General features: G+C 60.2%; 2 protein-coding genes and 1 long non-coding RNA gene across 8 annotated transcripts; 1 reads left to right on the forward strand and 2 right to left on the reverse strand.

The window, feature by feature from the left end:
- Positions 1-506: 506 nt before the first annotated feature.
- On the forward strand, positions 507-13,504 carry MFSD12 (major facilitator superfamily domain containing 12). 3 transcript variants are annotated; one of them, XM_033196512.1, is made up of 10 exons: positions 508-1,011; positions 6,599-6,809; positions 9,549-9,693; positions 9,786-9,968; positions 10,238-10,330; positions 10,421-10,513; positions 11,361-11,531; positions 11,618-11,712; positions 12,778-12,908; positions 13,023-13,504. In XM_033196512.1, exons 1-10 carry the CDS (start codon positions 714-716, stop codon positions 13,043-13,045), a joined length of 1,443 nt encoding a protein of 480 aa, XP_033052403.1. In that variant the 5' UTR covers positions 508-713; the 3' UTR covers positions 13,046-13,504. The 3 variants fall into 3 exon arrangements, with proteins under 3 accessions (XP_033052404.1, XP_033052405.1, XP_033052403.1); XM_033196513.1 differs by lacking the exon at positions 11,361-11,531 and having other exon boundaries at positions 507-1,011; positions 13,023-13,503; XM_033196514.1 differs by lacking the exon at positions 9,786-9,968 and having other exon boundaries at positions 507-1,011; positions 13,023-13,503.
- On the reverse strand, positions 11,857-21,452 carry CUNH19orf71 (chromosome unknown C19orf71 homolog). 4 transcript variants are annotated; one of them, XM_033196509.1, is made up of 5 exons: positions 19,704-21,452; positions 19,019-19,148; positions 14,213-14,451; positions 14,005-14,130; positions 11,857-13,857 (listed from the first exon to the last, which is right to left on the reverse strand). In XM_033196509.1, exons 2-5 carry the CDS (start codon positions 19,099-19,101, stop codon positions 13,682-13,684), a joined length of 624 nt encoding a protein of 207 aa, XP_033052400.1. In that variant the 5' UTR covers positions 19,102-19,148; positions 19,704-21,452; the 3' UTR covers positions 11,857-13,681. The 4 variants fall into 4 exon arrangements, with proteins under 4 accessions (XP_033052400.1, XP_033052396.1, XP_033052397.1 ...); XM_033196505.1 differs by having other exon boundaries at positions 19,019-19,258; XM_033196506.1 differs by lacking the exon at positions 14,005-14,130 and having other exon boundaries at positions 19,019-19,258.
- On the reverse strand, positions 15,204-16,383 carry LOC117074747. Its single transcript, XR_004433686.1, has 2 exons — positions 16,309-16,383; positions 15,204-15,998 (listed from the first exon to the last, which is right to left on the reverse strand). It is a non-coding gene; the product is annotated as an uncharacterized LOC117074747 (long non-coding RNA).
- Positions 21,453-21,565: the final 113 nt, after the last annotated feature.

The following is a 21,565-nucleotide window of genomic DNA, read 5'->3' on the forward strand; positions in this document are numbered from 1 at the left end:
ACCCCCATTATTACCGTTAGTAACCAATTAATTAGTGTTGTTGCGTCCTCTCCCTATCGCGTCTCTCTAGGTCGGGAAGTCAGCGGACCCCGAGGCCAGCTCGGGCTCAGACCTACTCCCGACCCCAAACCCAGAGCCCATCCCACCCGCTCCACCCCAGCCCGTAGTGGGCCGTCCAGCTCCGGGTGGACTGGGGTGGCGCGGGCCTGGAGGCAGGGTCTGGGTGGGAGCCGGCGGTGCCCCCTGGTACATTTCCCTCCCCAGTCTATGGGGGTGCCGGCCACTGACGCGGAGCGGTCGGGGGGCGGGGAGGGGGGGTCTCCCTTAGGCCCGGCGGGCGCTAGGACCGCAAGGGCGCCCGGCGTAGAGGCGGAACCAGCCCTGCGGCCACGCCCCTCTCCGCTCTCCTTGGCGATTGGCTGCGGTTCCCCGGGGCGCGGCTCCGATTGGCTCAGGCGCCGGAACCGCCCCGCCCCGCCCCGCCCCGCCCGGCGCAGTCTCCCGGCTCTGGGGCCCGGCAGCCGTAGAGTCGAGCGTGGGGCGGACGCGGCAGAGGCCGGTACGGGCGCGGCCGGAGGAGAGCGGGGCGCGGGGTGCGGAGTGCGCGGCGCGTGGTGGGCGTCCCCGGCGCCTCCCTCAACGGCACCCCAGAAGGCCTGGCCCCGGTACCCTCCGCGGAGCCCGGGGGTGGGGGGCGCGTGCCAGGCGCCGCCATGGGCCCGGGACCCCCAGCGGCCGGAGCGGCGCCGTCCCCGCGGCCGCTGTCCCTGGTGGCGCGGCTGAGCTACGCCGTGGGCCACTTTCTCAACGACCTGTGCGCGTCCATGTGGTTCACCTACCTGCTGCTCTACCTGCACTCGGTGCGCGCCTACAGCTCCCGCGGCGCGGGGCTGCTGCTGCTGCTGGGCCAGGTGGCCGACGGGCTGTGCACACCCCTCGTGGGCTACGAGGCCGACCGCGCCGCCGGCTGCTGCCCCCGCTACGGCCCGCGCAAGGCCTGGCACCTGGTCGGTAAGCGTCCCGGCCACGCCACCTGTGGGGCAGCCCCTCCGAGACTCCGCGACCCGGGAGCCTCCTCCCTCTGACCCGCCACCCACTGTCTGCCTGCCCGGGATCGGAGTCTCCCCTCGGTCTGTCCCGTGGCCCGAGCCTCCCTGCACTGTCTGTCCACGGCCTTAACCTCCCCTGTCTGTCTGCCCTATGAGCTGAGTCTTCACCCCTCTGTCTGTCCCCTGGCCAGAACCTTCCCTACCTGTCTGTCTGTGCCCATGGCCTGAGCCTCCTCCATCAGTCCCACCACCCAGTCCCCTCTGTCTGCCTGCCTGGGGCCTAAGTCTTCCCTGTGTGTCTGCTCCATGAGCTGAGTCTTCACTCCTCTGTCTGTTCTGTGGCCTGAGCCTCCCACCTCTGTCTGACTACCCAGTGGCCCCCTCTGGTGTCACTCCTGAACCTCCCCTGCCTATCCCACCATCCAGCCTCCCCGTCTATCTTTCTGCCCAATGGCCTGAGCCTCCCCCATCTGTCTGATTATGCAGTGCCTCCCCCGTCTGTCCAGCTGTGCAGGGCCTCTCTATCTGCCTGAGCTGTCAGCCTCCCCTATCTGTCTGCTTAACTGCCCCGTATCCCCTGTCTGTCCTTTGGCCCAGCCTCCCCTGTCTGTCTGCTTCAGAGCTGCTCTCTGATCTGCAGGGCCCTCACCATCTGACTACATGACTTTCTAGTGTCAATGCCTTTGTCCGTCTGACCCCCCCCCAGCCACCCTGAACCCTTTGGAGGGTTGGTGGTGCCTCCTCACAGTCTGTCCAGCCTGAGCTCATCTATTAGGGTGACCCACCGGGACAGCTATCACTGAGGGACAGTCAGTCTGCCTAGAGCCTCCTCTCTCTGTTCTGCCAGGGCAACCTGGTGCGTGGGCGGTTTGAGGGTGCTGCCCTGGGAGTTGAGAGTTGGGAGCCGCCTGGGTGGGACTGGAGGGTCAGGGGTCTCTGCCCTGTTCTTGCATTGCCTCTATCTGTCCGGCCAGGGTCAGGGACCCCCTAGGTCTGGGGGAGGTGCCCTGATTAGAGAGGGCTGTTGGGAGGGCAGGAGGCCGGCGTCGTGGGCTGGGTCACCCTGCTCCGGTGCCCATCGATAAGACTGCAGGACTGCCTCCCAGCGGCCCTCCTCTCCCCGCCCGGACCCTGAGCCTGAAGATTAGCCGGCCTCCTTCCCTGCTCTTCTTGCCCTCACAGAAGTGCTGGCTGTGTCCTGGCATTTGGAACACACAGGGCATTTCAGGAGGCAGGGCCAGGAATTCCAGGCTGCAGGAGGGGCAGGCGGGTGCCTCCTCACCCTTGGAAACAATGACTGAGGTGGGTGGTTGGACCCAGGCTCTGGGTGTTGACATTTTTTGCAAGAGGCAGTGGATCTCCAGTGGTCTGAGGGCGCAGGCCCGGCAGGAGGCACAACTTGGGGACTGGATTTTCATGTTTCCTATATCTGGGCTATTCCTGGGTCACCTGAGGCGGTGGCAGACAGGGAGGGGACCGGCTCTCCCTTCCCCTGAGTGGAGCCCAGGGCTCCAAATTCCTCTTTGATCATAATAGTTGGATAAGCTTTTTGACAGATGCACAAGATAATTTCTGGGCAGGGCGGGTGCGGTGGCTCACTCCTGTCACCCCAGCACTTTGGGAGGCCTCCTCACCTGAAGTCAGGAGTTTGAGACCAACCTGGCCAACATGGCAAAACCCTGTCTCTACCAAAATACAAAAATTAGCTGGGTGTGGTGGCGCACGCCTGTAATCCCAGCTACTTTGGAGGCTGAGGCAGGAGAATCATTTGAACCTGGGAGGCAGAGGCTGTAGTTAGCGGAGATCGCGCCACTGCACTCTAGACACAGTGAGAGTCTGTCTAAAACAACAAACAAACAACAACAACAAACCAAAACAAGAAAACAAACAGAAAAAGCAGCTGAAGGCTTTATGTTTTTCCAAAGCAGGCCTTTGGGAACGGGTGTTCCAATCGGACACCAAGGCCTCCAACGTCATCCCTCTTCCCCGCCTTGGGGAGGGGGCACCTGCCCCGGGAGCTGAGTCGGTGGCCACCTGGGTGGGCCTGGAGGGTCAGGAGGGTCTGTTGGGAGCAGAAAAGCCCAGGCAGCCGCTCTTGATGCCTGAGCAGGTGACTTGCGTGAAGGTCACCCTGACAATGGCACCCACTTTTGTATTTGACCCCCAAGTCTGGGGCTGGTGGCTAAGGACTCGCTTTGCCCCTTAACAAGTCCTGGGGGGCTCCCCCCATCCTGAGAGGACCCTCAGACTCAGACACAAACACTCCTGTGGGTGGGCAGATGGCACAAATGGGCTTCAGAAGGAAGGACATTAGTTTTGAGGTACCGAAGGATGGCTAGGAGTGTGTAGACAGGCGCATTCCAAGTAGAAACAGCTGTGGAAAAGGTAGGACCAGTCCTCACTTTGAAGCTGCGGAAGCAGGAAGTGGTTCATAGTAGACGGAGCTTTTGCTGGTGCCACACGTGAACTCTATCCCCACAGCAGCCTGTGGGGCAGGAACTGTCTTTTTATTTTTTGTTGTTGTTGAGATAGAGTCTCACTCCGTCGCTCAGGCTGGAGTACAGTAGCGGGATCTCGGCTCACTGCAACCTCCGCCTCCCGGGTTCAAATGATTCTCGTGCCTCAGTCTCCCAAGTAGCTGGGATTACAGGCATGTGCCACCAAAGCCGCCTAATTTTTTTATTTTTAGTAGAGACAAGTTTCCGCCATATTGCCCAGGCTGGGCTTGAACTCCTAACCTCAAGTGATCTGCCTGTCTCAGCCTCCTAGAGTGCTGGGATTACAGGTGTGAGCCACCATGCCCCCATGGGCAGGAACTTTCACTACCTTTGTTTCTCTTTTTTTTTTTGAGATGGAGTCTTGATTTGTCACCCAGGCTGGAAGGCAGTGGCGCGATCTCAGCTCACTGCAACCTCTGCCTCCTGGGTTTAAGCGATTCTCCTGCCTCAGCCTCCCGAGTAGCTGGGACTACAGGCGCCCGCCACCACACCTGGCTAATTTTTGTATTTTTAGTAGAGGCAGGGTTTTACCATGTTGGTCAGGGTGGTCTCGAACTCCTGACCTCAGGTGATCTATCCGGCGCGGCCTCCCAAAAGTGCTGGGATTATAGGCGTGAGCCACTGCACCCAGCCTCTTCTTTTCCTTTCTTTCTCTTTTTGTTTCTTTTCTTTTTCTTTTTTTTTTTTTTCTTGACAAGGTCTCGCTCTGTCACCCAGACTGGAGTGCAGTGGCACGATCATGACTCACTGCAGCCTTGACCTCCTGGGTTCAAGCGATCCTCCCACCTCAGCTTCACAAAGTGCTGGGATTACAGGGATGGGCCACCACTCCTGGCCACGATCCCTGCTTTCCGAAAACTGAGGCCTAGAGAGGCACAGTCACTTGCCCAAGTTCCCCCTGCCAGGCAGCCTCGCCCCAGCAATGGTTAACCCAGACTGGCCAGCAGGAACAGGGAGTCCAGCCAGGAAGGGACCTTCTCACCGGAGTCCACAGTTCGTGCTCTGCCCCCGGATGACCCCGCCAGGACCCCAGGAATCCACACAAACCCTCCCAGACCCTAGTTCCAGGGAAGCCAGCAAGAGAGGCTGGCTTTGGTTTCACTTCCCGATTCCAGTTCTCTGGGGGCTGGCCTAGCGTCTGGGGATGAGGTCATCTCTGGAGCCTGGAGGGAGGAAGGAGGTCCAGCCACCAGACTTGGTGGTACAGAGGCCCTTCCAGGTGCCCCAGGCTGGGAGGAGAGTACAGGGCTGCAGGGAAGGAGCCTGGCTCCGGTTCACTCTAGGGGCCTCAGTTTTCCCATCTGGAAAATGGGGATAATGACACCCACGTCTCCAGGCTGTGTCAGAGCCACTATTGTTTTTCACTGCTCAGAAGATAGGAAAGGAACAGCCTGTACGGTGCCTCACGCCTGTCATCCCAGCACTTTGGGAGGCCGAGGCAGGTGGATCACTTGAGGCCAGGAGTTCGAGTTCAGCCTGGCCAACGTGGTGAAACCCCGTCCCTACCACAAATACAAACATTAGCTGGATATGGTGGCGGGCGCCTGTAATCCCAGCTACATGGGAGGCTTTGGTGGGAGAATGACTTGAACCCGGGAGGCGGAGGCTGCAGTAAGCTGAGATTGGGAGGCGGAGGCTGCAGTGAGCTGAGATCTGCACTCCAGCCTGGGCGACAGAGTGAGACTCTGTCTCAATAAAAAAAAAAAAAAAAAGGCCAGGTGCAGTGGCTCACTCCTATAATCCCAGCACTTTGGGAGGCCGCAGTGGGTGGATCACCTGAGGTCAGGCGTTGGAGACCAGCCTGGCCAACATGGTGAAACCCTGTCTCTACTAAAAATACAAAAATTAGCTGAGCGTGGTGGCAGGTGCCTGTAGTCCTAGCCACTCAGGAGGCTGAGGCAGGAGAATCACTTGAACCCAGAGGCAAAGGTTGCAGTGAGCCAAGATCTCGCCAGTGCACTCCAGCCTGGGTGACAGAGCAAGACTCTCTCTCTAAAAAAACGGAGATATTGAAGTGCCTGAGTTCCATGCTGGGTCTCCCCAGGCCCCTCAGAAGCTGCTGTCTGCAGAGGAAAGCCGGCAGGAAGCTGGCAGACAGACAGACAGACAGACAGAATTCCCTGGTGCGCTGAAGGGTGAAGTAGGAGCCGCAGGGGCCAGGAGAGAGGTGTTTGAGGAGGTGACATTCCTGTTGAGCCCAGAGGTGAAAAGGAGCCGGTCTTGCTAAGATGGGAGAGAAAGAGAGCTCCAGGCAGAGGCACATCCATGCAAAGGCCCGGGGGCAGGACCGCCTGGGGTGTTGGAGGAACAGTGAGGAGACCGGCATGGCTGGAGCAGAGCAGAGAGAGAAGGGGAACAGAGGGCAGGGCAGGGCAGGCCACAGAGGGAACAGGGCAGGTCGCAAAGGGCCCCGTGGGCTGCAGGGAGGATCTTATATTTGTTCCAGGGTATCTTAGGGGTTTTTTCTGAGGCTGTGAAGAGCCAGGGCTTGGCACAGCAGCTTTTGGGTTGGGGGCAGCTGCTATTTCCAGAATGTCGCTGGAGGCCTGGATGCCACAGCGTTATAGGGAGTGGTCACCTGAGGAGCTGACGGGGACAGCGGAGCTCCAGGAGGGCAGGGTCCAGCCCAGCCCCGCCCAGCCCTAGCTGGGCCTCCCGCTCCCCGAGGCCCCATGGGAGGCTTGATAGTGGCCAAGGGGGAGGAGCCGGGGGAGGCTGTGGCTGTAACCGGGGCACCTGTGGGGGGCAGGTTTCCGGGGGACCCCCTGCGCCCGGGTTCTTCTGACTTACAGGCTGAGCCCAGGTACCTGGTGTCAGATTCCCCTTTTGTCACCAGGGCCATAAGCCTGGGGGACCCTGGCTGCAGACCCTCACTCCTGCGGCCATAAGCCTGGGGGACCCCGGTTGCAGACCCTCGCTCCTGCGTGACTGTGCATGGAGGGGGGCGTCTCCGTCTGCGCCTCGGTTTCCTTCTCTCCCTCCGTGTCCCCACCTCGGGAGCCCTGGCTGGTGCGGGACGGCCCCAGGACTGACCACCCCACCTGTCCACAGGCACCGTCTGCGTCCTGCTGTCCTTCCCCTTCATCTTCAGCCCCTGCCTGGGCTGCGGGGTGGCCACGCCTGAGTGGGCCGCCCTCCTCTACTATGGCCCGTTCATCGTGATCTTCCAGTTCGGCTGGGCCTCCACGCAGATCTCCCACCTCAGCCTCATCCCGGAGCTTGTCACCAACGACCATGAGAAGGTGGAGCTCACAGCACTCAGGTGGGAGCCTGGGCACCCTCCCCCGTGGGCAGGGTGGGCCCTGGCGCAGCGTATCAGTCAGTGGGGTCATGTAACGAGTGGCCACAGACTCAGCAGCTCGAGACCAGGCAGTCTTTTATGTTTATTTTTTGGAGAGAGGGGTCTCACTCTGTTGCCCAGGCTGGAGTGCAGTGGTGTGATCTCGGCTCACTGCAGCCTCCACCTCCTGGGCTCAAGTGATCCTCCTGCCTCAGCCTCCTGAGTGGCTGGGACTACAGGAGTATGCCACCACACCCAGCTGTTTTTTAAAGGTTTTGTAGAGATGGGGTCTCACTATATTGCCCAGGCTGGTCTTGAACTCTTGGGCTCAAGCGATCCTCCTGCCTTGGCCTCCCAAAGTGCTGGGATTACAGGCGTGAGCCACTACACTCGGCCATCACACATTTCTCCTGTCACAGTTTTTGGGGGTCAGGAGTCTCCATGGCTGAGCTGGGGGGAGAGGGGTGTTGTGCTTCAGGGTCTGTCGAGCCTGCATTCAAGGGGTTGCCCAGGGTTAGGGTCTTAGGGAAGGCTGGGGGCGGTCCCTCCTCTGTGCGCACGTGGTTGGTGGCGGAATTTGCCGTCTTGCACCTGCGCAGATCATGGTGGCCGGCTGCTGCTTCTGAGGCCAGCAGGGGGACTCTCTGATCCCAAGAAGTCCTAAGTCCTCTCTCCCAAAGGATGGCCTGATTTGGCCAGGCCCACCCACGGTAGTCTCCCTCGAGAGAATCTCGCTCTGTCAGCCAGGCTGGAGTGCAGTGGTACGATCTCGGCTAATTTTTTTTTTCTTTGTATTTTTAATAGACACGGAGTTTCCCCGTGTACCATGTTGGCCAGGCTGGTCTCAAACTCCTGACCTCAGGTGATCTGCCTGCCTTGGCCTCCCAAAGTGCTGGGATTACAGGCGTGAGCTACTGTGCCCGGCCTTTTGTTTTTGTTTTTGTTTGAGGTAAGAGTCTCACTCTGTCACCCAGGCTGGAGTGCAGTGGCGCGATCTCAGCTCACTGCAATCTCTGCCTCCCGGGTTCAAGCGATTCTCCTGCCTCAGCCTCCCAAATAGCTGGGACTTCAGGTGCCCGCCACCACACCCGGCTAATTTTTGTATTTTTAGTAGAGATGGGATTTCACCATGTTGGCCAGGCTGTTCTCGAACTCCTGACCTCAGTGATCTGCCCGCCTCGGCCTCCCAAAGTGCTGGGATGACAGGCGTGAGCCACCGCGTCTGACCAATAATCTCCCTGTGGATGCGTCTGAGCTGACCAAGGTCCTCGGTTAGAACACATTTGCAAAGTCCCTTTCCCTCTGCCATAGAACGCCACTTAGCCCTGGCTACATCCTGGGAGTAACGTCCATGGCGGACTTATAGCTCCTGCTGCCACGAGGAGGGGATGGGACAGGCAGGCCTCTCTGGGGCTGCCTTAGAATTCTTTCTGTGGGCCGGACGCGGTGGTTCACGCCTGTAATCCCAGCACTTTGGGAAGCCGAGGCGGGTGGATCTCGAGGTCAGGAGATCGAGACCATCCTGGCTAACATGGTGAAACCCCGTCTCTACGCAAAATACAAAAAATTAGCCAGGCGAGGTGGCGGGCACCTGTAGTCCCAGCTACTCGGGAGGCTGAGGCAGGAGAATGGCCTGAACCTGGGAGGTGGAGCTTACAGTGAGCTGAGATCTGGCCACTGCACTCCAGCCTGGGCGACAGAGCGAGACTCCGTCAAAAAAAAAAAAAGAATTCTTTCTGTTACACCTGGGTGCGGCGGGTGCCCGGCTTATCCACTCACTTGCTAGAGGCACAGGAAGAGGTTCTTCTGGTTATGAGGATGACGTATTGCGCACCTGCTGTGTGCCTGGCATAGTTCTAGGCCCTTAACATGAATCTCAACTTCCTTAACCCTCCTTGTGAGGTGGGAGGTGGGAACTGTTCTCTCCCAAGTACTCCAGAGGAGGGCTCGGCCCCAGCTGGTGCCCAAAGCTAGGATCCACACAGCGCCTCTGTGTTGGGGAGCTCGCTGTCTCCACGTCTGACCGTGCATCACCAGCTCCGCCCACTCTGGCCTCCTCCCCACCCCCAGATCTGAGTTCCCCATTATGGCCATGAGACAGGTGCAGGCGCTAACGACACGGGTTGCCCAATGCCCAGGGCCCCTGAGGGCCCCAGCTGACCGGGGCCAGACCCCAGGCACTTCCTACGTGCCATTGCTTTGCCAGCTGACCTCCTGCTGTGCTCACGTGGCCTCTGGAGGTGACATGGTTCCCACTTTCAGAAAGAGAGATTGATTCGTGGTGGGATTCCGAGGCCCCCCTGGGGGGCTCCGTGCCTGGCCGGGCTGCGGGCAGGGGCCGGCCTGGATGCTTCTAGACCAGGGAGCCCTCACCCTGTAGCCGCCCAGCATCTGGGGAAGAAGAATTCTCGAATTTCGGCTTCTGAGTCTCTGGGTTCTCAGACTTTTGGGTTTCAGCGTGGACTCTGCTTGGCCGAGTCACTGCACCCTGGTCCTAGGCACGAAGCGGGGAGTTGCGGGTCACAGCTGTCCTGCGTTAGATAATGTGCAGGCTGGGGAAACAGAGGCCAGCACGGGCTTCCTGGAGGCCGCAGTGTAACAGTGGCTAGAATCACCCATCAGTCAGGGGTTCCCCAGGCTGCTCTGACGGTGCGGCCACGCGGGGAGGAAGTGGCCCGGGGTCCTGGCGTCTCGTTGAGTCCCTGCCCGCCTGCCCGCCAGGTACGCATTCACTGTGGTGGCCAACATCACCGTCTATGGCGCCGCCTGGCTCCTGCTGCACCTGCAGGGCTCGTCACGGGTGGAGCCCGCCCAGGACATCGACATCAGCAACCAGCTGGGGGGCCAGGACGTGCCTATGTTCCGGGTGAGCTGGAGCTCGGGTGGGTCGCCTGAAGTCCTCAAGCCAGGGATAGGGGCTGGGCCAGCCGCCACTGACCGCTTCCGCCGGGTCCCCAGAACCTGTCCCTGCTGGTGGTGGGTGTCGGCGCTGTGTTCTCACTGCTGTTCCACCTGGGCACCCGGGAGAGGCAACGGCCGCACGTGGAGGAGCCGGGCGAGCACACCCCCCTGTTGGCCCCCGCTGTCACCCAGCCCCTGCTGCTCTGGAAGCACTGGCTCCGGGAGCCGGCTTTCTACCAGGTGCGTGCTGGGGACGGCGGGGCTGGCGTGGACCTCCTCTCCCACCCACCGGGCCTTTGCTGAGCGGGGCAGCTGCGTCCAGACATCCGGGGCAGACATCACTCATCAAGCGCCGCTTCCTCTCCCCGGCCCACCCCACTGGGCAGTCACTACCAGTGGATCAAATGCCAGCTGCAGGGCGCGCCCACCCTGGCCCTGGTGCCCCCTGCTGGTGGGAGTGGAGAAGGCCCTCCTGATCCCTGGCAGTCCCTCTGTCTGTCTGCCCACAGGTGGGCATGCTGTACATGACTACCAGGCTCATTGTGAACCTGTCCCAGACCTACATGGCCATGTACCTCACCTACTCCCTCCACCTACCCAAGGTGAGCGGGTTGGGGTGGGGACGCTGGGATGGGACGGCCCCAGCCTAGCGAGCCATGACTGACACGCTGTGCCTGGCTCTGCCCCCGCAGAAGTTCATCGCGACCATTCCCCTGGTGATGTACCTCAGTGGCTTCTTCTCCTCCTTCCTCATGAAGCCCATCAACAAGAGAATTGGGCGGAACGTGAGTGCACAGGGACCGGGGCGGAGGACGGGGTGCCCTGCAGCCGAGATCCCACCCACTCTGGGTTCCAGCCTTGGATGCTTCCAGGCCTCCGAGTTCCCGCCTTGTAGAAGCCCTGGATCTAGGCCGGGCGTGGTGGCTCATGCCTGTGATCCCAGCACTTTGGGAGGCCAAGGCGGGCGGATCACGAGGTCAGGAGATCGAGAGCATCCTGGCTAACACAGTGAAACCCCATCTCTACCGAAAATACAAAAAATTAGCTGGGCGTGGTGGCGGGCGCCTGTAGTCCCAGCTACTCAGGAGGCTGAGGCAGGAGAATGGCGTGAACCCGGGAGGCGGAGCTTGCAGTGAGTTGAGATCTGGCCACTGCGCTCCAGTCTGGGCGACAGAGTGAGACTCCATCTCAAAAAAAAAAAGCAGCCCCAGATCTGGGAACGAGGAATTCTGGGACCCTGGCTTCTGCGTGTCTCAGGTTCATACTCTCGCAGCTGCAGAGCTCTGGTGCTTTCTGTCCACCCTGTGCAGCTACTGAAGGCGTGAAATGTGGCCGTGGGGACTGAGCCGAGTCTGTCATTTGCTTTCGTTGTAACTGACCTGCCTTTAGGCAGATTAGCCAGGTGTCTGCAGCCGCTGCGGCGTGGACCGAAAGCACAGCTCCAGCGTGGAGGGTCTGCCGAGCCTCAGACTTGTCTAGGGCTAGTGCCCAGGCTCCTGAGGGGCCATCCAGCTCATGCCCCCTGTTTGCTGGGGTTGGAGGTAGGGGTGGCAGATTGAAGACCAGAGAGGGCCAGCACCAGGCTTGGGGCCACCCAGTGGTATTGGCCTGACCCCGGGGCTGTCCCTACAGATGACCTACTTCTTGGGCCTCCTGGTGATCCTGGCTTTTGCCGCCTGGGTGGCGCTGGCGGAGGGGCTGGGTGTGGCTGTATACGCAGCGGCTGTGCTGCTGGGTGCTGGCTGTGCCACCATCCTCGTCACCTCGCTGGCCATGACGGCTGACCTCATCGGTCCCCACACGGTAGGGCTGGAAGCCGGGCTGGGGCTGGGGAGGCCGGGGCCTAGATCTCGGGATGCACGCTGACCACCTTGCCTGTGTCTCCACAGAACAGCGGAGCGTTCGTGTACGGCTCCATGAGCTTCTCGGATAAGGTGGCCAACGGACTGGCAGTCATGGCCATCCAGAGCCTGCATCCTTGCCCGTGAGTGCCGCTGTTCCTTCATTCTTTTGTTCAGTAAGAGGGTATTGAGCACCTGCTGTGTGCCCAGCAGTTCTGGGTCTGGCATCCAGCTGTGGACCAAAGACACCCGCCCCAATGGGAGTCATAGACCGGGGAGACCTCTCGTTTCTTCCACTGAGCACTTCATGTATTCATTCAACAAATGCTAGGTCTGTGTGTGCAGTGCTGAAAACACTGTACAGAAATATATCGGGGGTGGACCCAGCTGGAAGGGAGCCCCGAGTTTGTGTAAACCAGACCCATAGAACTCAGGGTTCAGACACGGATGGTTCTAGACCACGGCATCACAGCATTCACGCCTGTAGAGGCTCAGGGCCTGGGGCAGAGCCAGCCATGTGAATAGCCACAGGTGAACGTGTGGTCGGGACTGGCGTGGGTGGTGTGTAAAGGTGAACGCTCAGAGAAGCCTGGCCAGCCAGGGAGGGCTTCTTGGAGGAGGTGACATGGACCTGACACCTGCAGGATGCCAGAGCGTTCCAGGCCAAAGCCCTGGGCAGGACCACAGCTGGCGTGTTGGAGGAACGGGGAGGAGGCCCGTGTGGCTGGAGCAGAGGGAGGAGGGGACGGGGCAGGTCGTGCAGGGCCTGGTGGGCCATGGGGAGGACTTGGGCTTTGACCCCGAGGACAGTGAGAGCCATGGAGATCTGTGGGCAGAGGAGGGACAGGCCCTGACCCAGGCGCTCAAAGACGCCCTGTGGTGGCTGCTCCCGGGAGGACAGCTGGTGGGGGAGAGGGTGGAGCCTGGGACCAGGGCGCAGGGGACTGGGCGGGTGCAGGTGGGCCGTGCTGGAGCTGGACGTGGGGAGACAGGGACGGGGAGACGTGGTGGATTCGGGATGGACGCTGGAGGCAGGGCCGACAGGACTGGCCGAACTGCTGGGTGTGGGACAGGAGGGAGGGAGTTGCGGGGACCCCAGCTCCTGGCTCGGACAGGAAGGAGCCGCCCTCGGGTGGGAGGAGGGGAACAGGTTCAGCTTGGGGGGGGGGTCCTCGCGGTGCCTACTCAGCCCCCCCCTCCTCCCACAGCTCGGAGCTCTGCTGCAGGGCCTGCGTGAGCTTCTACCACTGGGCGATGGTGGCTGTGACGGGCGGCGTGGGCGTGGCCGCTGCCCTGTGTCTCTGCAGCCTCCTGCTGTGGCCCATCCGCCTGCGTCGCTGTGAGTCCCGGCGCACCCTTCCCTCCCCAGAGACTGACCACACCAGGGTGGGGGTGGGGGCGGCATGCGCTGCACTCCACCCTCCCTAATGCCATTTCCACTCCTCCCTTGCAGGGCACCCTGATGCCCGGCCCTGATTCCTCATGATCTCCTGCACCTGTGCAAGGGAACCGCGGGGATGCACGGGGACACCCCCCAGGGCCCAGAGGAGAAGCCCCCACTGCCCCTCGTTCTTCTCTGGACCCCCACCCTCCATCCTCGCCCAGCTCCCGGCCATGGGGTCGGGTGAGGACAGCAGGGATGCCCGCCAGGGCCTTGTGAATCCAGGGGCTTGCAGAGACCCCTGGGCTTTGAGGGTGCCCCATTCTCTAATCCAGCCCAGCCCTCTGGAGGATTTGGGGTGCCCCTCTCAGCAGGAAGGAATCCCAGAAGGATCTGGGGGAACAAACACCTCTGGCCTGGGGGTCTCCAGATGCTGCCAGGGCCCCATCAGGACGGCTGGAACCTAGAGGAGGCCCCGTCACGGGGTGGTGGGCAGCAGGACTGCCCAGTAGGCTTGGTGGACTCTGCTGGCAGCAAATAAAGAGATGACGGCGGCCTGGCTCCTGCTGCCTGGGGGGGCCCTGGGCAGGGCATCGCAGTCCTGCCCTAGTTGTGGGCGGCCAGTGAGCCCACCATCTGCCTCTGTCCCGAGCCTCTGGTCTCCTGGGACGAGGTTAGTGCCCCCTCATCTGGGTGCAGAAAGACAGTGGGTGCGTCGTGGCAGCATGCGTTTATCGGGGCGTGGAGGAAGGCAGGGGCCGCTGGCAGGTGGAGGGGCAGTATGGCTCCAGACCGCACTCCCGGTAGTTCTGGGTGGTGCCAGGCGGGCGCTGGGGCGCCGACAGGGAGGGCACGTAGTCTGATGCCCTCCACAGCGGCTCCACCCTGTACCGGTTCCTGTTGATCACTGTAGATGGGACCCGGGTCACCCTTTGCCCCCACCTCCTCGCCATTGGCCAGCAAGGGGTTCCCAGACCTCCCTGGTGGTTTCACCCTGGCCTAGGTGGCCTCGTCCCCCAGGCTTCCCGGGGACCTGCCCCGCACTTGACCTCACCATATTCCTTGCCCCAGATCGGCCTGTCTTTCCACAGCGCGCTCCCCCACCGGGTGCTGGGGACCTGGTACTGGGCAGGGGTGATGGGGTCGTGCCAGGCGGTCTCCCGCAGGTGCTGGGTGTAGGCTGCAGTGGGGTGGGGGCTGGCGGTCATTTCTGTCCCCCTCCAGCAGGCCCGGTGCCCAGGGCGGGGAGGGCAGGCACTCACGCGACGGCATGCTGTGCTCGCGGTGTTGGTAGCAGCCATGCCAGCCGTTGTAGGCCTTGTGGAAGGGGATGGCCGGGTCCAGCGGCAGGTTGTACCAGGCTTCCCGGGTGTCCAAGTTGGTCAGGCCTGTGTACCACAGCTGGCCAGCTGCATCGCGTCCCACGGGTGTGTACTTCCAGCGTGAGGCCTGCCTGATGGCCAGTGGCCAGGGGGGACCCTCCAGGGACAGGTAGTCATCGCTGAGAGTGGGCAGGGGGCAGAGACTGAGCTCGTCTCTACAGCGAGTGCTCTGACCCGTTTGTGATGTCTGCCAGGGTGGAGGATGTAGAGGCCTGGCCCACGGCGTGGGGCCTTCCTCCCTCGCCACTTGGTGTCTGTCCTTCAGCCCTGGATCCCCCACCCCAGAGTGGGTGGCAGAGGAGAGAGGCTGACTCCCCCTCTCCCCACACGTCCCACCCCAGGCACCCAAGTCAGCATTAAACCTTTCTGTTCTGAGCTTTTCTTGCCTGGAGAAGAGGGAGGGGAAGAGGACCAGGGCCCTGGCTACTCCTGGGTTCCTATAGTCCTTGTCCAGCCTTCAAGACCTGCAAGTCCCTTCCTTTGGGAAGCCCCCTCCTGGCCTAGAGGTACACCAGGAAGAAGTGATCTGGGGCTGGCACTGAGCCATGGCCCAGGGAGGACTGGGGGACACACTAGGCCAGGTGTGTGGCTCACACCTGTAAACCCAGCACTTTGGGAGGCTGAGGCAGGTGGATCACTTGAGGTCAAGAGTTCAAGACCAGCCTGGCCAGGATGGCAAAACCCCATCTCTACTAAAAATACGAAAATTAGCCAGGCGTGGTTGGGGGTGCCTGCCATCCCAGCTACTCGGGAGGCTGAGGCAGGAGAATCACTTGAATCTGGGAAGTGGAGGTTGCAGTGAGCTGAGATCATGCTACTCCACTCCAGCCTGACGACAGAGCGAGACTGTCTCAAACACAAAAAGAAAAAAGACTCAAAGATGTTTTATGCTTTGACCGTGCTCTTGGGAATATGTCCCAAGGAAGTCACCCCAGAGAACAAGGTTGTTGGCCCCAAGATAGTCTGGCAGGGCTCAGAACGATCTCATCTGGGCCCTGCAGGGAAAGCCCGGTTGGTTCCAGGTCTCATGGCAGCTACTCGGCTTGAATCCTGACTAGACTCCCAGGTGCCCACAGAACATGGGAGCAGCCTGGCCAGTTACGGAGCCTGTTTGAGGGATACCACATGGACTCGGCTTTTCCACTAGAAAGGCAGTTTCAAGATCTGGGGAACCTCGCCCTTTTGAAATGAATTGCAAAACACGTGTAGCTTTTAAAACGCAATTAAAACAGCACAAAATTGGCCGGACGCAGTGGCTCACGCCTGTCATCCCAGCACTTTGGGAGGCTGAAGCGGGTGGATCACCTGAGCCCAGGAGTTCGAGACCAGCTTGGCCAACATGGTGAAACCTCATCTCTACTAGAAATACAAAAATTAGCCAGGAGTGGTGATGGACACCTGTGGTCCCAGCTACTCGGGAAGCTGAGGCAGGAGAATCACTTGAACCTGGGAGGCGGAGGTTGCAGTGAGCCGAGATCGCGCCACTGCACTCCAGCCTGGGTAAGAGACTCCGTCTCAAAACAAACCGACAAAAAGTAATTAAAACAGCACAGAATAATATCTGATGAGAAATGAGCCCCCTCACCACTGCTGTTGGCCCTGTACCCGCCTGCCACTCACTACTTTCTGGTGTTTCCTTCCAGGACCAGGTGGTACGTACACCCACCTCCATTATTTATTTATTTTTTGAGACGGAGTCTCGCTCTGTCGCCCGGGCTGGAGTGCAGTGGCCGGATCTCAGCTCACTGCAAGCTCCGCCCTCCCGGGTTTATGCCATTCTCCTGCCTCAGCCTCTCGAGTAGCTGGGACTACAGGCGCCCGCCACCTTGCCTGGCTAGTTTTTTGTATTTTTTATTAGAGACGGGGTTTCACAGTGTTAGCCAGGATGGTCTCGATCTCCTGACCTCGTGATCCGCCCGTCTCGGCCTCCCAAAGTGCTGGGATTACGGGCTTGAGCCACCGCGCCCAGCCCCCACCTCCATTATTACACACTTCCAGGAGCCTGTCCACCGCATCTTTTTTTTTTTTTTTTTTTTTTTTTAAATAGAAATAGGGTCTCGCACCCAGCGCGGTGGCTCACGCCTGTAATCCCAGCACTGTGGGAGGCTGAGGCAGGCGGATCACAAGGTCAGGAGTTTGAGACCAGCCTGGCCAACATGGTGAAACCTCATCTCTACTAAAAATACAAAACTTAGCCGGGTGTGGTGGCAGGTGCCTGTCATCCCAGCTACTGGGGAGGCTGAGGCAGGAGAATCACTTGAACCCAGGAGGCAGAGGTTGCAGTGAGCCGAGATCACGCCACTGCACTCCAGCCTGGGCAACCGAGTGAGACCCTTTTTTTTTTTTTTTTTTGAGACAGAGTCTTGCTCCGTCGCCTAGGCTGGAGTGCAGTGGCACGATTTCGGCTCACTGCAGCCTTGACCTCCTGGGTGCAAGCGATCCTCCCACCTCAGCCGCCCAAGTAGCTAGCATTACAGGCACATGCCACCATGCCTGGTTGATTTTTTTTTTTTTTTCAGATAGAATCTTGCTCGTCACCCAGGCTGGAGTGCAGTGGTGCGATCTTGGCTCACTACAACCTCCGCCTCCTGGGTTCAAGCGATTCTCTTGCCTCAGCCTCCTGAGTAGCTGGCATTGCAGACATCTGCCACCACGCCCAGATTTTTTTTTGGTATTTTTAGTAGAGATGGGGTTTCCCCATCTTGGCCAGGCTGATCTTAAACTCCTGAAGTTGTGATCCACCAACCTCGGCCTCCCAAAGTGCAAGGATTACAGCTGTGAGCCAGTGTGCCCAGCCTTTTTTTTTTGGGGGGGGGGGGATAGAGTTTCGCTCTTGTCCAGGCTGGAGTGCAATGGTGCCATCTCAGCTCACTGCAACCTCTGCCACCCAGGTTCAAGCGATTCTTCTGCTTCAACCTCCTGAGTAGCTGGGATTACAGGCATGAGCCACCATGCCCAGCTAATTTTGTATTTTTAGTAGAGATGGGGGTTTCACCATGGTGGTCAGGCTGGTCTTGAACTCCTGACAGGTGATCCGCCTGCCTCGGCCTCCAAAAGTACTGGAATTACAGGCGTGAGTCACTGCACCTGGCAGCCTGGCTGATTTTTTAATTTTTTTATAGAGATGGGGTCTCACAGCTGGGCGCAGTGACTTACGCCTGTAATCCCAGCACTTTGGGAGGCCGAGGTGGGCAGATCATGAGGTCAGAAGATCGAGACCATCCTGGCCAACATGGTGAAACCCCGTCTTTACTAAAAATACAAAAATTAGCCAGGCATGGTGGCACATGCCTATAATCCCAGCTACTTGGGAGGCTGAGGCAGGAGAAAGGCTTGAAGCAGGGAGTCAGAGGCTGCAGTAAGCCAAGAGTGCACCACTGGACTCCAGCCTGGCAACAAGAGCGAGACTCCGTACAAAAAAAAAATACAAAACTGAGGCCGGGCACGGTGGCTCAAGCCTGTCATCCCAGCACTTTGGGAGGCCAAGATGGGCGGATCACGAGGTCAGCAGATCGAGACCATCCTGGCTAACACGGTGAAACCCCGTCTCTACTAAAAAATACAAAAACCTAGCCGGGCAAGGTGGCGGGCGCCTGTAGTCCCAGCTACTCGGGAGGCTGAGGCAGGAGAATGGCGTAAACCCGGGAGGCGGAGCTTGCAGTGAGCGGAGGTCCGGCCACTGCACCCCAGCCTGGGTGACACAGCAAGACTCCGTTTCCTAAAAAAAAAAAAAAAAAAAAAAAAAACCAAACAAAACTGAGCTGGGCATGGTGGCACACACCTGTACTCCCAGCTACTCAGGAGGCTTGAGACAGGAGAATCCTTGAACCTCGGAGACGGAGGTTGCAGTGAGCCAAGATTGTGCCACTGCACCCTAGCCTGGGCAACAGAGTGCGACTCTGTCTCAGAAAAATAAACAAAAAGCTGGTCTCACTATGTTGCTCAGGCTGGTCTTGAACTCCTGTCTCAGCCTCCCAAAGTGCTGGGATCACAGTGGGCCACCATGCCCGGCCACCATCTTGGCTTAATTTCTTTCCTTGGAAATAGAGCAAAGCACTTTCACTCTTCTTTTTCATGGCTGCATAGTATTCTGTAATTGTTTAAACAATTGCTAATAGACACTGTATTGAGGTCACTTGCATACCTCCAAAATTGCATCTGCTCAGAGCCTCAGGACATGGCCTTGTTTGGAAATGGTTTTAGCAGGTGCAGCTAAGATGAGGTCACCCCGTGTTAGGATGGCCCCGAATCCAGTGCCTGACGCCCTTATAAGGAGAAGGAAACTTGGATGCAGACAGGAAGGCCGGGTGAAGACAGAAGCAGAGACTGGGGGCCAAGGAGTGCCTGGGGTTGCCCAGAGCCACCACGGGCTGTGAGAGGCGTGGGACAGACGCCCTCAGCCACAGAAGGGCCCAGGCCCGCACACGCCTGGATTTCAGAGGGTGGATATTTCTGCGGCCGAAGCTCCCAGTGCGTTTGCAGCCCTTGGAAATGGCTACAGACACATTTGTTCTCCGCCTGTCTTCAGGTCTATGGCCCCCACAGTGAGCGGCCACAGGCTGGAGGGGAACAGGAAGAGCTGGAGGGGACGTCACACATGTGAGCCTTTTAGGAATAATGAGTGACACATGCAAGACCCCAAACCAAACCCCATGTGACCTGACACCCAGGGAGGGAGGGGCTCACCTGTAGAGGGGTGCTGGGAAGCTGGCCTCGAGGGTCCCCAAGGGGACATAGGGCCGGGCAGCCTCTTGCCTCAGGGTTTGCATGTCTGCCTGGGTCCCTGGGGCTCCTGCCAGGAAGGCCTCCGAGGCCACTGTTGACAGCATAAAGGCCACCCAGTGTTCCGGCAACAGCGCTGACCGCTCCCTCCTCCCAGCAGCGGGGTGAGGTGGCCTCAAGGGAGGGGAGGGCTGGAGAGTCCTTCTGAGTATTTAACAACGGGGGGTGACACAGTGTGGGTGGGCAGGGCCAGGGCCACTGCCAGGTGGGGTCCGTGGCTGTGAGCCCCAGCTCTACGCACCCCCGACCTGGGGCCTGGCCTCTCCATCTCCACACCCCCTTGAGGGGCTTCTGTCTTCCCCTTGCACCTTCGATCGCAGGAGGCGGTACCCAGTCACAGGCGCAGGCACCTGGCACCCCAGCTCCTCTCTCCTCACCCGCTCACACCCAGTCCATTTGTAAAATACACCCAGGATGAGACCCGCACACGGGGCCTCACAGCAGCACAATTTGTGACAACCCGAGGCGGAGAACACCGAACACCCAGTGAGGGTGAGGGGACCAGCACAGCGTGGCCAGCCACGTGCTGGAATGAGATTCAGCCACCAGGAGGTGCGAAGCTCTGACCCAGGCCACAGTGTGGACGCACCTTGAGGCTGTCACGCTCAGAGACGCCAGACCCAGAAGGGCATGCTGTGGTCCCACTTCTGCGAATGTCCAGGACAGGCTGGTCCACAGAGGCAGGCAGAGGGTTCGTGGGTGCTGGAATTGGGGAGGGGGATCTGGGGGTGACGAGGTGATGTAACGGGGACAGGACTGCCTTCTGGGTGATGAGAATGTTCTGGAATCAGAGGTGGTGGCTGCACGGCGTGGTGAAGGTACTGAACGCCACCTCACTGTAAGATGGTAGATTTTGTATTTTACCACAATAAAAAAAACAACAAAACCAAAACCCAACAAACATCCAGAAACCTCCTGCCTTGCCTCCTGGCTGGGCCTGGCCGCGGGTAGAATCCGGCTTGGGTGGGGGCAGAGCTTGCACCCTGGTCTCGGCTTCCCCTGCCCCTGCGTCGGGTCCCCACAGAGCCGACCCTGCCTTTCCCATCTGGACAGGCACCCAGGGGCCCCACTCCCTTGGGGTAAGTGCCAAAGTCCTCCCTGAGGCCCACAAGGCCCTGCCCTCCTCTCCTCACTCTGTTCCTCCTGCAGGACAGATGCCGTCCTGCCCCAGGGCCTTTGCATGGCGGTGCCCTCTGCCTCGCACTCAGGTGTCCCTGCCTCGAGCCCTGGCTGAAATGCTAGGCTTGCGGTGAGCCCCTGATCCAAGGTCGCCCTTTCCCAGGGCCCCTTCCGCACCCTTGTGACGCCACCGCTTCCCTTCCTCGTAAGTTCCTCTGTCTCTGGGCTGTGCCCCCCAGGCCAGCTCCACATGGGCCAGGTCTGCTCGGTTTCATCATCTCCAATGCCCAGGAGGGGACCTGCCCTGGCTCCTTCACCGTCTTCTCAGGCACCGTACAAGAGCGAGCCTCAAAACCACCTGGGGCCTCCTGGCTGCCAGGCACCCCCTACAGCCTCCCCTGCAGCCCCTGGCCCCCAGGCCTCCTGGCTCCCCCAACCACTTCCCAGCCATTCCTCCTGTTCTCCTCCCAGACCCCGGGGAGGCACCAGCATCCCCTGGGCCAGGCTCCTGCCTCCTGCACCTCATTGCAGAACCTGCAGCAGCCTGAGTTTTTCAATTCTTTCCCTCTCACTGCACCAGCTACGTTCCAGGATCAACAGAAAAGTCACAAACCGCCCTGCGGGGCCCTTGGTCAGCCTCCCGCTCCATCCAGGCATCTCCCAGCCACTGCCAGGGTTGCCCCAGGAAGTGATGGCCCCACTGGCCTTGGTCTGTCAGCTGGAGTTGACAGCAGAGGCACTTGCCCCAGCGCTGCTGAGCGGCCCCTGTGCCCCGCAAGGCCTGACGGACACTCCCCTGGGGCCCCTCCACCCCTTCTGGGCTGTCCTGGGCCATGGGGAACTAAAGCCCCCATTTCCACACAAGCCCTGGCCCGTCATCATGGGCCCCTCCCACCACGGCCTTCACCCCACTTGCTCTGTCCCTCCTGGTCTGGCCAGCCCTAGGGGTGAGCTCAGCCCTGCAGCGCCCACCCTCCCTCCCTGATGGGGTCTGGCGAGCACCTCCTCCCGGGAACAGGGCCGTCGGGCTGGAGCGCAGGGACTCGCCTGGAATCCAGTCCTTGGCCCCGCGGACTGTGGCCGGTGCCCCGGCAGACCAGGCCGGGAGGGGTCTCTGCGGCCTTCCAGGGCTGAGTTCCCCATCTGTGAAATGCGGGGCTGGGAAGCCCCTCCGACGTTGCTTCTGCAGCTCCAGGACCAGATGGGGGCTCTAGAGCAGGACCGTGTGACCCCACCCCAGCCGGGACCTAGAGCCAGCCAGCCCGGCCACACATGAATCCACGTGTTTAATGACAGCGTGACTGCATCACATGAGAAAGACGGCTGACCTGT

This window comes from Trachypithecus francoisi, unplaced genomic scaffold (assembly GCF_009764315.1).
Source record: "Trachypithecus francoisi isolate TF-2019V2 unplaced genomic scaffold, Tfra_2.0 Lachesis_group5, whole genome shotgun sequence".
Lineage (NCBI taxonomy): Eukaryota > Metazoa > Chordata > Mammalia > Primates > Cercopithecidae > Trachypithecus > Trachypithecus francoisi.